Below are 16481 nucleotides of genomic sequence, written 5' to 3'. Positions count from 1 at the left end.
ACAACTTCCCTTTACTGGAAAACTTCAACTCAGCCTTCAAACCCTACTTCAAGTGTCCCACATGGGGAGTAAGTGATTTCTGGTAGGTTTCCTCCCCAGACCGAGAAGCAAACTCCTGCCTTACTGCTGCTGTCCGGATCCTGTCAAACCACACTGCAGTCATTTTACACTTACGTCTTCCAACTACGACTGCCAGCTCCTTGGAGGGGAGGCTAAGTCACCAGCTTCGGTCTGGGCACCAGTGGCCTCAGGAACTCTTGGCTGAATGCTGGCTCTGGGCATGTGGATGACCATTGCTTTCCGGTGATTGAAGGCAAGTGCCTTAGGTCTCCCCAGTCTGGTTGCAAGCCTCTCTGAGGAAGATTCCTAATTCTTGTCCAGCTTGTTGGTACCTATTTCAGGGCATTTTTCAGACAGGAGGAAACCAATAAATGCTGTCAACAGACGTGAACATTTTGTTTGTTTCCTTTCGTACCACATCTTTTCTTTCTTTTATTTCTTTTTTAAATTGTAGTTGATTTACAATGTTGTGTTAGTTTCTGCTGTACAGCCATAGTGTTTCAGCTATACATACAGATATTCTTTTTCATATTTTTTAATTATAGGTTATTACGAGATATTGAATTTAGTTCCCTGTGATGTACAGTGGGTCCTTGTTGTTCATCTATTTTATATATAGTAGTGTGTATCTGCTAATCTCAGACTCCTAATTTATCCCTCCTCTTCCCTCTTTCCCTTTTGGTAACCATAAGTTTGTTTTCTGTCATACCTTTTCTTTCTTTCCTTCTTTCTTTCTTCCTTTCTTTCTAAGCTCTAATCTCTTCTTTATTTAGTTTTACTTATTTTTATTTTATTATTACTTTAAAAATTTTTTCAGCTTTTTTTGGGGAGGGTAGGTAATTCAGTTTATTTTTCTCTAATGGAGGTACAGGGGATAGAATCCAGGACCTCGTGCTTGCTAAGCATGCGCTCTACCACTCAGCTATATTCTCCCCCCCACTTATTTTTGTTTTTGCTAATTTGTATATTGAAATAATTTTATTTTTTAATTATTTTTTTATTTTTTGAAGGGGGGAGGTAATTAGGTTTGTTTATTTATTTATTTATTTATTTATTTATTTATTTATTTATTTATTTATTAATTATAATGGAGGTCGTGGGGATTGAACCCAGGACCTCGTGCGTGCTAAGCATGCACTCTACCACTGAGCTCTACCCTCCCCCCCAAGAAATAATTTTAAATGTAGAGAAAAGTTACAATAATAACACAAAGAACTGCCATATATTCTTCACCCAGAGACCCTAAAGGTTAACATTTCCCCATTTGCATTATCACACCCTCTCCCTCCCCGTACATGTTATTATACACATGTAATATGTGTATAGTACATAATATGTGCATTGTATATCTGTATATATATGTGTGTGTATCTATGTATAAAATACAGATAGATGTAAAATAAAATACAGATACAGATAGAGGTAAAACTGGCTTTTCTGAACCATCTGGGAGGGTAAGATGCCCCTCGCTACTCCTAATCACTTCCTGGTGCCTTTCCAAAGAACACGAGCATTATCTTATGTAACCAAAGCACAGTATCTGAATCAGGAAATTCAGCGTTGATACACGACTATTATCTAATCCACAGACATATTCACATTTCACCAGTTGCCCCAATCATGTCCCTTCCGGGCGCGTTTGTTTTTCCCTCCCAGGACCCGGTCAGGGGCCCATCCCTCCAATCCCCTTTAATCAGCTCAGGTCGCCAGCCCGCCTTTGTCTTTCAGGACCTGACATTTGTGAAACATCCAGGCCAGTTGTTTTGTTTCCTCACAGGTTTCAGAATGCCCCAGAAGATTTCACCTCTCACCACGTTGTTACCAAACTCTCCTCTTGTCCAGACTCAGGGGAGGACTCTTTGCAGAGCCTTGTAAAACCTTAAATAAACTCCATGAACAAATTCCACTTTGACCACTGTCTTGTTAAAATTCCTTCCAAAAGTTAACTCGTTGGGCCCAAAGTACCTTAACAAAAGCCAGGCCGGACTTCTAGTCTTCCCCTTTCCTCGAAGGGTTTTATGTGCTGTTTAATGATTTTTCACAAATAGTTTTTCTTGCCCTTAAAAGTCAGATTAATTGAATTTTAATTCATTAGGATCACCCTCTAAAATGAGAGACCGTGGCCCTGCAGGCCAAGTGCTGGCCGCCAGACCCAGTAGGGATTTCAGAGGGCGGAAAATCCTGCCACACGGCACCCTACACTCATCTCTGTTTTGGATCATAGGGAAGAAATCCCTTTTCCTCCTCAGCAGAGGAAAATCTGGATGGCCTACCAAGGGAAGCTGGGCAGTCCTGGCTCCATCTGTCACCTCTCACATTTGAGGCCCCCGCCTTGGATGGGTGGGGGGCCTGACACCACTCTCCTGGGCACCTCCTGTCAGCAACATGCTCTTCCTTTTGTCCTGACCCTTGCTGAACTTCACTCTTATATTTAACAACAACACAACAACACAAACGTCTTATTTTGATTAAAGGTTTTTTGAACAACTAAACATCGTTAGAATTCCCCCAAATACAGAAGACTACCAAGAAAAGCCTAGACTTTCTCTCCTGAATTCTGGCCTCAATGTCCCCATCCGCAGGCGCTTCTGGCTCAGGCAGGCTTCCAGGGGCCTTGAACCTTTTTGCCGAATGAGTTTTACTGAATGAATCCTTAAATGAGGGACCAAAGCTTGTCATTTACCCCCAGAATCCTGTCCACCATTTTCCTGATCGCCTGGCCTGGACTTTAGTTAATGACGGATGGATAGCTAGACAGACAGACAGAAATGGATGGATGGATGGATGGATGGATGGATTGATAGATGACAGACAGGTAGATAGAAAAATAAGATAGCCCATACTCAGGGTGCTAGAAAACATTCCAACTTTAAGTAGAGAGGACAGTCATCACAGAAATACCAGGTAGCCAACAGCCACTCTGTTTCTATGGCCTCTGAGGGGCTGATAGAGGCTAAATGAGGGGCTGCCAGTGGCCTCAGAGTCCTCATCCATGAAGCCACTGTTTGGTTTTACAGGGTTTATTGCACTGTTCTTATGAAAGACCTAAAAGGAAGAAGAAACCCATTGCCAGGGAGAGAAGGCCTGGAAAAGTCAGAGGCTCCAGGCCAGGGGCAACCAGAGGAGGCCCTTTGCCACCTACTCATTCCTGAGCACACTGGCTTCTAACAGGCAGAAATTAAAAACTCAAGGCACCCCTCTTAAAACGGCTAGAGGCCCTTGCCTGAGCAGCTTCTCTAAGGAAGCACTTCTTGACATCGCCTGCAAAGTGAGCCTTACTCTCATTCTAATTGTGGAAGCTGAGGCCCAGAGAGGGCAAGCAATGGGCACATAGTCACACAGCTAGGAAGTGGCAGAGCTGGGAGCTGAATCCGGAAGTGTCTGATTTCAATACTTTCCCATGAAACCATCCTACATTCTTTCCCAAAAAGTAGAAGACAGCTGGATTCAGGGTCTCCAGAAGGCATTTTATAGTAGCTTCTACATCTTTTTTCTTTTAAATTTTTTTATTGAGTTATAGTCATTTTACAATGCTGTGTCAATACATTTTCTTAATTTATCTTTATTTTTGGTAGGAGGAGGTAATTAGATTTATTTATTTATTTTTACTGGAGGTACTAGGGATTGAACCCAGGACCTCATGAATGTTAGGCATGTGCTCTACCACTGAGCTACACCCTCCCCTCATAGCTTAATTTATTTAACCTTCACTGATCTGGCACTTAGTAGGTGCAGGGCCCTGTTTCTAGAGCTTTATAAATATTACCTCATTTAACCCTCATAACAGGTCTATGAGGTTCATATTATGATCCTAAGTTACAAATGAGGAAACTGCAGCACAGAGAGGTGAAGTAACTTGCCCAAAGTCACACAGGAAGCAGTGGAACTGGGATTTGGATCCAGCAATTGAGTTTCAGAGTATGTATGTTTCCTACCCTCCCTAAAGCCAGATCCAAAAAGAGGAGAGGGTGTACGAGAAGATGCTTCACAAACATATTAGAAAGCAAAGTAGGACACCTCCCAAAATTCATGGAAAGGAAACTCATCTTTTGCCCAGTTTGAGTGTTGAGAGCTTCCCTGGGAGTCAGGCCCAGACAGTGTCTTCACTGGGCTCATGGCAACCCCGTTCTTCCCGGGGAGCCCTTTCCCACAGGCACAGCAAAAACCCTGTCCAAGCAGGGCCCTTAGCCCTACCACTGGCTGTGGCAGCAGGGCCACGGGGCCAGGACTGGAAGGCGGCTTCCTTCTTTACACCACCTCCCACCCACGCCAGACTCTGAAAGCCCTGTGTGAGCTCGAGGTCCCCAAACACCTGCCCCCACCTGCACGTGGATTCATCAACTCAGGACTGCTGTCCACCCTGCGTTTCACCAGATGTGGGTCAGGCCCGAATAGCTGTGGCCATCCCCTTCTTTCCACCATGGTACTTCTCGGGATCCCAACTCGTTTTCTCCAACCAGCGTTTTGGGTGTGGCCTGGGGCTGCAACCACTTCCCATATCCCCCAGAGGCCTCCCTTTCCAGCATTCAGTGCTAAGGACAGCCACATCACTAAAGGGCAACACAGGAAATACTTCAAACATAGACATCAGAGACTGACACCTGTGGAGTCATTATGGAGCCATATTCTGTATCCAACCTTATCATTATGCGTGTTTGAGTCAGACCTTTTTAAAGAAAGAAAACATTATAGGAACAGTTGAGACTTTCTATACCCCTCCCTGACCCCATCCTCTTTTCTTCCTCCTTAGAGCTAATACTGTTATGAATTTGGTGTTTATCAGTTTCAGGCATGATTTCTTACTTTTAGTACATGCTTATGAATCCATAAACAATATAATAATTTTTCATATTTTTAGTGTTTTTAATTGTATTCAAAAGAACATATTATTCTACAACTTACTTTTTGTGTTCAACAGTATTTTTTTTCTTTTAAAAAAATTGAAGTATAAATCAGTTTACAATGTTGTGTCAGTTTCTGGTGTACAGCTTAGTGATTCAGTCATATATATATATATATATATACACACACATATGTTCCTTTTCATATTCTTTTTCAGTATAGGTTAATACAAGATACTGAATATAATTCCCTGTGCTGTACAGAAGAAACTTGTTGTTTATCTATTTTACATATAGCAGTTAGTATCTGCAAATCTCGAACTCCCAATTTATCCCTTCCCACCATCTTCACCCCTGTAACCATAAGTTTGTTTTCTATGTCTGTGAGCCTGTTTGTTTTGTAAATAAGTTCATTTGTGGCATTTTTTAAGATTCCACACATAAATTTTTAGATTCCATTTTTCAGATTCCACATATGATGTCATATGCTATTTTTCTTCCTTAGACTGACTTACTTCACTTAGTATGACAATCTTCAGGTCCATCCATGTTGCTGCAAATGGCATTATTTTATTCTTTTTTATGGCTGAGTAGTATTCCATCGTATACATATACCATAGCTGCTTTATCCAGTCACCTGTTGATGGACATTTAGGTTGCTTCCATGTCTTGGCTCAACAATATGGTTTTTTTTTCTTCAACAATATGTTTTTGAGATTTATCCACAATGATATATGCAGCTCTAGCTCTTTAACTGTTAAATGCTGTGTAGTATTCCATTATATGAATATACCAAAATTTAGTCATCCATTTTCCTGTAATTATATATTGAAACAAGATTCTGGTATTGTTTTGACTCAAAACGTATCTAATGAACTTGTCATAATACTGGAACTTACCTGTTTTAGTAATAAAAGTACAAAACTATTCACAGTATATATATATATTTTTAAAAAGGAGCAATACAAAGTTGAATTTCTCAACCCAGAAAGAGTGCCATTTTTAAAAGGGAAATATGGATGTCCTGGAGCTTGCCTTATTAGGTTGTTTGGGAGTGATGTTGGGGGTAGAGGTGTTGGAATTTAAAGAGACAGGACAGCAAGAACAGAAAACTTTAGAAACCACAGTCCAGGCTTCTGAGGAGAGGTCCTTCAGAGATCCTTCAGGGACAGGGTGTCAGGAATGAAAAAGTGACCAAAAAGGTTAGAGGAATGTTCTGAATTAAAGACTCAAGACAACCAAATGCAATGCAGGGTACTGACCAAGGGGAAAAACAGCCAGGTGTTCTGGGAGCAAATGAAGAAACTGAATATGGACTGTGTATTATTAAATTCTTATAATAAGTTATTACAATAAAATTACTATGGTTATGCAGAGAATGGCCCTGTTCTTAGAGACACGGGCTGAAGCATTCAGTGCTGAAGTTTCATGTCTACAATTTACTCTCAGAAGTTCACTTGAAAAATACACATAGAGAAGAGAGGGAGGAAACGAAAGCAAATGTTAGCCAAGTGGTAACTGGTGGATCTGGGGTATAAAGGTGTTCACTATGCCACTTTTTCATCTTTTCCATGTTCAATCTTTTTCCAAATAAAAGGTTGGGGGAAGATAAGGTGAAAACCCAGAAATGCAATTCCTAGTGCCTTCCAGAGAATTGATAGCAAATAGTGACTCACCCTCCCCTTCCCCAAAATAACATAAGACACACACCATATTGTACATGGTTTCAGGGAGTCACGAGCGCTCTGGTCCTCCAGGGAACACATAGAATCATCAGATCTGAGAGCCGAGGCTGCTCTGACAAATAAATGACCCCTTGCCTACCTCAAATACAGACCACTCTCCCTGCAGCACCTGAGACCCACTGCAGTGTGACAGGAAACAAAACAAAACAAAACCAAACCCTGGGAACTTCTTTCCTAGTCTTATTTATCTGGAAGGAGCCCGTTATGGTCCAGTCACTTGGTGCCGTCTCCCGCCCCCCTCCACCTGCCTACCTGAAGTGACACGTCCTCCATGAAGCCTTGTTGGAATTCCTGGGTCCTTTTTTCTGTCCTCAGTTTGGCATGGAGCTCCTGAGGCTAACAATCATGCCCAGAGCAGGTATCTTGATGTAGCTTAAAATATATGACTGATGGACATTATGTCAACTGGCTCTTGGTCAACACATTTCTCTGGCCAAATTATGACATCAAACCTTGCCCTTGACTTTTAGTGCTTCCAATTTAGTTGTGAGGATGAGACAAACATCCTTAATAATTAGCTGAGATAGTATTTGTCTTCACTATTTCTCAAAACTCAGAGGCAGGAAAATACATAAGCTTCAGAGTAGGATAAAAAAGTATCCATTTTTTTCCCTTCAACCACAAATAAAGTAAAATAAGAGGAAATGAATTTTAAAATAAGTGAAATGAGATAAAATGAATAAAATAAAATTAAAAGTCAATTAATGGCATGAAGAGAAAATAAAAATAAACAAAAATAATGAAATATTAGTAAAATCAAAAGAATATGAAATGAAATAACAGACCAAGTAAAATAACGAAGTGGAATAAATGGAACAAAAACGAAATAAAAGGAAGTAACTAAAATAAATAAAGCTAAATAATTATAAGAAAATCAGTAAAATAAAAAGGAACGAAATGAATCAAACACCGTGACGACTGGAGGAGAGTGAGCATGTTCCTTGGGCAGGATCCCATTTTTCTGTCTGCATCCCTTGGCCCCTGGGGGTCGGCCAGAATAAAGTTCAGCCCTGGGAAATGCTGGGTCCCCTGTGCACTGCGCCCTCGGGTTGGGTGGCTTTCCAAGCCGGTAAACGTGGAGCATTGCTGGGGAGACCGGGTCCCCTGGGCCGCCAGTGTCTGGGTTCTTCTGGGTTCTTCTGGGGCTGGTTCACCGCCGGCAGGTGGCGCTCTGGGCCCCGAGGCCCAAGCGTGGCCCCCGCGGAGCAGGTCCCCTCCTTGAGCCTTTGCTGCGGGACCACCAGCCCGCTTAACTCTCTGGACTCTCCCCTCCCCCGGCCACCTGCGGGCTCTTGGCTGCTCCCTCGGAGGTTAGTTTGGAGCCCCTGCAAAGTGTCACATCAGACGCAGGGTTCTTGCCATCAATGGGAAACTGGACTGGAGGATGTTCATGCTACGCCTTGATCTTCCTCGATGGGATAAACTGTTTCATATAAAATAACTGAAAGCGTTAAATAACCTGTTGGAGTAAAAAAAAAAAATTCACCTGCCTGGTGCCTCAGGGGAAAGGATATTCTTTCAGAAAGTTTCGAATAGCTACCTGTGGCTTTCGCAGGGACTGAATGATGGCAGAGGGGCGTCGCGGGCGGCCTTCCCTCAGTCCCAGGAGCCCCCCCCCCCCCCCCCGCAAAGCCGTGCTGGGGGAGGGGAGCGGTGGGGGTGGGGATGGGGACGGGGCCGCTCACATGCAAATGCAGCTGTGACAATCCGGTCGGGCGCCTCCGCGCCTCCGGGAGGCCGGCGCTGGAACAAAGCATTAGCATTTTCTCCATGTGAAAAGCCCGCATTCCTGGGCGGGGAGGCCATGAGGGCGCCGCCCCCCTCTCCCCATTCACACTCCGGACCACACAGAGCGCCTCTCGCGCCAAATGCTCGAAGGTTCGTTTCAGCTTTTCTTTTGACCAGGGCGATGCATACGAAATGTAGATATTTCCCTAAACGCCGGCTTTGACATTTAATGCGATCCTAAGTAGTCTGAAATGTGGACGGGATTAGGAGGAGGCTTGGGGCCCACAGGGACACTTGGCCAAATCCTCCTAAATCCTCCAGGACAATTGTTTGTCACCACACGGATCCCCTTTGCCCCAAATGAGGGGGCTAATGAACTCCGCGGCCTCCTCCCGCGACACTCCCACTCCCACCCCAGAGCCCTTATTTCTGCCGTTTTGCCCAGGGAGGAAGAGAAGCTGAGTGTGTAAATGGCTTGCCCGGTGTCTGTACAGGTCTGGTTACTTTCGGCTTGGCCAGCAGTTTGACCAGTAACCCACCCACCCTGGGCCACTGTTAAACTCGCTCTGAAAAGCTCTGAGGGTCAAGGAAGCTGAGGCCCTGTGAACCTTGGGATTATGTTAATAAGCCATCGCCACCTTGAAAGAAGTCACTCTGACACTGCCAGGCCCAGAAAGAAGTCACCCTAACTCCTGTTCTGCAGATTTCATCGTTCATGTAGAATAATCCACACACTTATAAGGCACAGTCCTGTCTTCAAAGCACTTGCAATCTGGGAAGGGAAGGAAAACAGATGACAGAGAACAGAACAGTGACTAAACCCCAAGGTCCAACAGGTTATAGTTGGGGGGGGGCTCACCTGAAAAGCTCACCAGAACAGAACACGCTCCCCTGTAAACCCCTGTGGAATGAAGAGCTGAGACCTAAGAGGTATCTCCTTGGGAGTCATGGACACGAAGAGGCCAGGATATGTGCACACTGGAACTGGAACAAAGTTTGAGGGGGTGGAGGAAACTGAGGCAAAGCCCTGAGGGTGGGAAGTGGTGATTCCTTTTGGGAGGTGCACAGATTCCAGTTTGAGTAACACATAGGGTGTAAGGGAGGGACCAAAGGAAGCTAAGGAACAGTGGCACAAGGACCAGGTAGAGACCCCTGGTGGGAGTCAGAGCTGTATTACAGGCAGTCAGGCCACAGGCGGAGGTGAGGAGGAAAGGGTAGAGGAAGGCTTCGACCTCTTGTCATCAAGGGATAAGGTTTGAGGAAGGCAGGCGAGAATGGGGTGAGAACATAGGATGCCAGTGGACACTGAACAACTCCCACGGCCCAGACACTGGACACATCCAAAGTGAAGGAGGCAGTTGTCTGCCTCATGGAGTCCCCTGCTCTCCAGCACTCAATTCCACAATGTCAGTGGCTCAGAAAAGTCTCTGCTTTGATAATCCTTTCTATTACGTAGTAAAAATTATAGAGTTCCCTTTCAAACATTTGGAATTCAAGGCACATCTGGCAACAGTAATGATGTCCAGCACCTTACACCTCATTCCAAACCCACGAGGTAGGCACTGTTAGAACCCTGTTTTTAAGAGACGAGGACACTGAGGCACAAAGAAGCAAAACAACGTGTTCCAGATCAGTCTGTCCCAGCGAGAGAGCTGAGATCTGAAGCCAGTCCAAGAATCTGGTTCGGGGTCCACAACGTCACTGGTCACTTTTCTCCAGGATGGCTTCCAAGAAGGGGCATGCTGGGAGGCTGAGAGGTGACCCTGAGATGAAGGTGTAGAGGGTGACCGGGCTGAGCAGGTCTTTCAGGCAGCAGCAGGTTAGGTGAACTCACCTGTAGTGAATGTCCACCAGGTGCTCTTTGATTCATTATCCCATTTCAATCTTCACACTGGGCCCTGAGGAAAGTTACCCTCATTTTGCCAACCCATCGAAAACCTTGAGAGATCAGGTCACTTTGGTTGGTCACAGGGGCAGAGATCCCAGTGAACCAGCCAGTGAGGGCCCCCGCATGGTGGGAGCACCAGGCATGCTGCCCTGAGGAGGGTGTGGGGGTGAGTGGTGTCCACGCAGGTGAGCCCAGGGGGCAGGAGAGACCCCAAAGGCACAGGCTGTCCTGTGGGTTGGGGGCCGGGGGCAAAATCAAAGACTACTCCAGCTCCTCTGAGGGTTCATGCCTTGCAGTTTTGGGGATACCTGCAGTCACGTTCTCTGTGGGTCTGTGAAGGGGTCCACGCAGTGAACTCTGCCCTGTTTTGCCGATGATGCCGCTGAATAGGTGGCGGAGCTGGAACAGAAGCTGCTGAGGCTCGTCTCAGAATTCACAACCCATCAAATATCACCCCACCCTTTGAGCCTCATGCCCACAGCACCCCACCTGTTACACTACAGAAAACCACAGACCGCAAGGGGGGAAGGGTACAGCTCAGTGGCAGAGCGCATGCTTAGCCTGCCCAAGGCCCTGGGTTCGATTTTACCTCCATTAAAATAAAAAGAAAGAAAACCATATACCGTAGAAGAAAAAGTGTGTATCAAGAGAGACACAAAGAGGGGAGAAGTGAGGAGAAATCAGGACAGCCAGGAAAAACTCCACGGACGGGGCATCTAAAACCTCTCAGCACAGTTTGCTTGCAGAGGCAGTGTGAACAGACTGGGGCAGGACAAACTGGCAGGAGGAGCCTTTCTGGCGTGTAGACTCAGGAGGATGGAGTCACAGCGGCGAGGAGCTGACGCTCACTGTGCCTGGATCTGCCCAGGGTGGCTGTGGAAGGCAAGGCTGGGCTGCTCGGACGATAATGTGACAAGGCATCCAGCAGAGTCCTCCAGCGGGAGACACTCCACTGGCCTCTCCTGAAGTCGCGCGGGCTATCCCAGCAACCGCGGCTAAGGATGATGCCTGGACGCCCCGACAGCAGAAGCAAGCTGGGGTCTGTGGGGGCTTCTGGGAAACTCTGTTCCTGAGGGTCTCCTATCAACACAGGAGGGCTGCCTCTGCTCTCTTCTTTTTTGCCTTCAATGCAGCTGTACTGTGGGAACATTCTGTGACCACGGGGACAAAAGCCCAAATACCAAGGATGGTGGCATGGAAAAAGAGTTGATCCCTGATGGCATCACTCAGCAAAAAAGCCAAGGCCGCTGGCTGCCAATGTGCCCCCTTCTCCAGTGAGAGGAAAACTCTTTGTTTAAATTATGGGTCCATTTTTTGCCACTTGCAGCCAAAAGTATTCTTATTTAACACAGCACCTAGGGCCTAATCTGCCTCATAGCTATTCCTGCTTTTCCAAAAACCAACTAGCAAGCAGGGAAAGTTCCAATTTCTTGAGGTTCCTCCAAACATGTAGTGTTCTCAAGTACAATGACAGGCTTTCCACCACATGACACTACCCGAGACACTGTGGAATCCCAGCAGTTTACGAAGTGTGTGGACTCTGTCCTGAAAATGCCCAGGCCAAGCAACTCTGCTACCAGCCTGCAGCATGGGAGGGCTCCTGTCGGGGGCTGGGAGAGTCGCAGCTGCAGACCTGGACCAACACCAGTGCAGCTGACGGGTCCTACTCCCATCTCATTTGGAAAAGGCTTTGAGACGCCCAAGGAAACTGGGTCACCTGTTTTCCGTATCCTCCCAGAAAGAATCTACTCTGTAAATAAAACAACTGCAATGTGGCAAAAGAGCAATTGAGCTGTGCACACCCATCCCATGCTCAAGTGGAAGGAGAATCCCCCTTCTCTGCGTCAGCCGTGGACAGTAGGTCCAGTCACACCACAAATCCTCAGTTCCGGTGTAGATCCCTAACTCAACTGATGTGAGCAACGGAATACCTCAGGTAATGTTCTGGATAAATCACATGCTTAGCTCCCCTCTCCAGCCATGAAACCGAGGATCTTGTAGATTCAGCTGGTATGTTTCCCTACCTGAACTTGGTCTCCAAAGTAGGGAGCCGAAGAGATGTCAACAGCAAGGGATGATCCTAACGACAAGCTTTGATGACTCTACCAAATGTGATCTTAACTAGGGGCCCACCAGTTTTTTTAAAGCAAGTCTGTAGAGTGTGTTTTTTTTCCTACTTTGAAGTTAGTGTATCGACCCTATGGACAAATTTTAGCCATGTCAACCACACAACACATAACCTGTCTCTTGGAAAGAAGCTTTTAAATTCTTGTTTGCATTTGCAAAGGGGTTAGCAATGAACCTTGAACTCCCTGCTAACAGACTCCAGAACGACTGCCTCTGCCTCCAGGTACAGGAGGCCGAGCAAGTGCCCTGAACGCTGTTTGTCTTCATCTGTAATTTTTAAGCAAAACGATTGATTCCTATCAGATCAGTCATCTCTTCTTAACTCGTCTGCTAGCCCTGTGGGTCTTATTAAGCATTTTCTGGTCCTTTTCGTCACAACTGTCACAACTAGGCACACAACACATCAGCTGCCCCTTCCCTCGGCCCTGGTCGGCCTCTAGACTGGCTACTCGTCTACTGCTTCTGTTCTGCTCTCCATTTTTAAAACTTTAACACTAAATCTCAGAGGCCAAAACACTCAGTAGTTCCAAGAAAGATAAAATGCATTCTACAAGACTATTCTAATAAGATTGTGTTTTAATTGCCTATGACACAGGCATCTCACATAATGGCTCAAAATTAATAGTCTAGCAACGATGAACGGAAAAGAGATGAAAATGAGTTTGTGAATCCTTAATTTTAAGTAAGCTTCTGGCAAAACAAAAAATCATGGGCTAGAATCGTTTCAAAATTGTGCCTTCAAAACTAGCACCCTTCATCATCTGTCTTTTATTCATTTTGCTGTGATGCAACTAAAAAGGTCTTGTAGATACTCCCCTGGGTCTCAGGTAACAGTTTTCCAAAAGCAAAATATCACTTTCTCTGTACAGTGAAAGCCGGCATTTGGATGGGCTGGATCGGATGGACAGGCTGAAACACTGGCTTCTTTCTCATTTCAGAGAGTGTTTTCACTGCAGGGAGCAGCTGATTCCTTTTGATGATCTGCAAGGCCAGCTGGGTATTACCTATAAAAACACTTCCCATTAAAAAAAGCGTATGACTGTGCCACCCCGTACAAAGCCAGCCATGGGAACCCTGCAAGCGGGGCAGAGGTGATGTGGAGGAGCGGTGGTCTGGAGTCACAGAACACCACTGTTCCGTCCCCAGACTCCGAGGGAAGAAACTCAGTGTGTGACCCGGGCAATGGGATTTTTAAAAGTTCCCCACTGATTTGAGGGTTTAGCCCAGTTTGAGAACTTGCCTACAGGGAGACTGCGCAGAAGGAGGGTGCTAAGAGCAGGCGGTGAGCAGTCATGCCTCGCAGGGGGCAAGGCCTGCCGGGGGCCCCTTCTTCAGCTGTCAGAGGGGAGCCCTGTGCAGAGGCCCGTGGTCAACAGGAAGGTATGACTAACAGCCCGTGCTACTTCCGTCCCCTTTCCCTTCTCCCATTCGTCTCTCCGTTTCTGTTTCACTCCACCTCTCCTGTGGGGCCCACAGCCTTTCCTCTAGCAAGCTACATCCAGGAGGCGGTATATGCCTCAGAGCTGTGACCTGGATTTAGCTACATTCCTGTTGAGAAGAACTTGATGGGTAACATCTTCAAGGAAGGCAAAGTTTCCATTTTGAAGGGAAAAAGCAGACATCAAAAATCTTGGGCTCTTTGAGGGGATGGATACAGTCCTGACTCAAGAGAAGAACCTCTTACCATTCTGCAGTTCGAGGTAGACGGCCAGTAAGATGGCTTCAGGGGGCACTTCTTTGGGATGGATCATTGAAGCCGCCTTTGCTCAAAACAAAAAGGAGACCCATGAAAAACCAACAGCTTAAGATACAAACTCCAAGTAATGCCACACACACAGACACACACACGTCAGCCTACCAATGAATGACAAGGTAGCAAACTTCTTCAAGCCCACTGGGGACCACTATAGTTCTGCTCTGGTGGCCCTCAGCTGGCTGTCTTAATCCCTACCGATTAAAGCAGATGTAATTTTATCTTTTTGTTTTTTTTTTTTTTGCAGGGGGAGGTAATTAGTTCTATTTATTTAGTTAGTTTTTTGATGGAGGTACTGGGGATTGAACCCAAGACCTCATGCATACTAAGCATGTGCTCTACCACTGAGCCATACCCTCCCCCTAAAGCAGATGTAATTTTAAATTAAATTTTAATCTTCCCTTACCTAGTCCACACTGAGTTCTTAGTATGAGAAAGCTTTTCTTCCCTCTTGGCTTTCAGCTGCCAGGGGTTCTTCTGCCTCTTGGCTGAACTTGGTTGTGAGGTGGGTGCTCAGACACTTGTGACTACACTCCCGTCTGCCGGTACTTCTTCACCGCAGACACAGGTACACCTCTGTCAAAATCTGCACGTCTACTTGTCTTCCCAAGTAACAACCCAATATTGTAAGCTGCCGGTTCCCAATGTCACGAGTAAGAATTCAAATTTAGGAGGTTGTAAATACAGGAAAAATATCTACCACTAAGCATGTTTGATGTCTCCCTTCTTAAGGACTGAAACAGCACAGTTTACTCAAATACAATAATTTATTTGTTTAGGCAACATGCCGTCCTTTCCTGGATCTGAGAGCCAGAGCACCAGCCAGCAGCTGCCTCTCTGATCCAGTCCTGACAAAAAGACGCCAGGGCCGCTCTGATTAAAGGTGCTGAGATTAAAGGACCCAAGTCTGGGTCCTCCTGGGCCTCATGCTGTGGCCTCACGCTGCCTTTTCCTCAACTCCCTATCACCTGGTATCGCCCCCTTCAGGTTCAGGTGCTCATGCTTCCAGACTCTGCATCTCCCCTTAATCTAATCAGAAAGTGTCCTTTACAAATCTTTACTGACCAGAGTGAGGCATGACGGTAAGACAGGGACATACCCTGACAATAAACAAGCCTGCAAATAACTAAAAATAATCCAAACAAATTTTCCTAACTGTGAGGGAGAAAGGGAAGTGGATGTACTATGAACATGAAGAGAGAAAACAGCTTCTTTCGAGTGGAGGGTTTTGGGTGAGGGGAGCCTGCCTTAGTCCTCGCAGGATAGACATCCTCCTGGGAGAAGATGGGGAGGAACAGAACTGCGGGCCAAGGTGTGAACGTGGGAGATGTCTGGGGGACCAGAAGCACGCACAAGGCCCGTTCCTGGCAGAATCAGAAGGAATCTCAGGCTAGTGGAGATTCTCATCCAGAGCACATGCTCCCAAGGTCCACATTGTGAACGAAGCTGGGAGGCTTTTATTCCTCCTGCCACATCACTGAGGTATAACAAAACTCAACTTAGAAAGTAAGATTTGATACTTTTGGCCTAGCTTTATACGGGCAAGGCCATCTTTACATCATTTTTGTGGGTACTAAAATCTCCACCTCCACTCCAGTTGGCTAGTTAGCACAGGTCATTTATCGTTCTTTGCTCTGACCACAGTCTGCAGCTTCTTCAAAAACACAAGAATTCATGGCAACAACTTTACGAGAGAATGGTATTTTGCTTACTGGCTGTTCAGAATGGTTAGTGGTGGGCAGGCAACCTTGGAAACATCTACTTGGAGCCCTTTCCAACTCTTCACACATCACTGTTCTGCCCTCCCAGGCACGGGGGGCCTCCCAATTAACAAAGGTCCAGCCATTGGATTAACCTAAAAACCAAGGGACCAAAACAAAACCCCCTTCAGACCCCGAACCAGGCCTGACCCCATCTGTCTCTCCCAGCGCGGCAGCCGCCGGGGCCACCTGCTGCACGGGAACCCGAGCGGGACCGTGCACACTGCGACTTCCCATCACAGGCCCTGCGTGCTGCGGCCGCCGCTGTCCACGGGCACTTTCACCAGGGCTGTTAACTACCCTCGCCTTGCCACGGAGAGCAGCGCCCCATTTCTCTCACCCGACTAACTCGGGCACTCAGCTCCCAGGGAGTATCAAACATGCTCCCTGGACAGTCAGTCCATCATTTTATAACTTTCCTGATTTTGGATCAGAAATGCTGACCCGATGCCCTAACTTGACTAAATATTCATGGTCATTTTCTACATGGAAAAACTTCACTTCCAGACACAACAAGGAAGGCAGACACACTTCCTTCCTTCTTCAGAGGAAGGAAATTTCCAAAAGCCACCTTCTCTC

At 46.2% G+C, this 16481-nt stretch overlaps 1 protein-coding gene and 1 non-coding gene across 3 annotated transcripts in view; both read right to left on the bottom strand.

Annotated features, from left to right (window-relative positions):
* Positions 1 to 12947: 12947 nt before the first annotated feature.
* The window catches only part of CNOT10 (CCR4-NOT transcription complex subunit 10), a 54092-nt gene continuing 50558 nt past the window's right edge, over positions 12948 to 16481 (bottom strand). For both annotated transcript variants that reach the window (XM_010982057.3, XM_031469827.2), the window contains exons 18-19: positions 14074 to 14149; positions 12948 to 13393 (exon numbers count right to left, since the gene is read on the bottom strand). In XM_010982057.3, the coding sequence (XP_010980359.1) occupies positions 13242 to 13393; positions 14074 to 14149 (228 nt within the window). In that variant the 3' untranslated portion in view covers positions 12948 to 13241. The remainder of the gene's footprint in view (positions 13394 to 14073; positions 14150 to 16481) is intronic.
* Positions 14430 to 14502, bottom strand: TRNAT-AGU (transfer RNA threonine (anticodon AGU)). Its single transcript has one exon. It is a non-coding gene; the product is annotated as a tRNA-Thr (tRNA).

Source organism: Camelus dromedarius, chromosome 17 (assembly GCF_036321535.1).
Source record: "Camelus dromedarius isolate mCamDro1 chromosome 17, mCamDro1.pat, whole genome shotgun sequence".
NCBI classification, from domain to species: domain Eukaryota; kingdom Metazoa; phylum Chordata; class Mammalia; order Artiodactyla; family Camelidae; genus Camelus; species Camelus dromedarius.
This window is presented reverse-complemented; position numbering and strand designations above follow the sequence as displayed.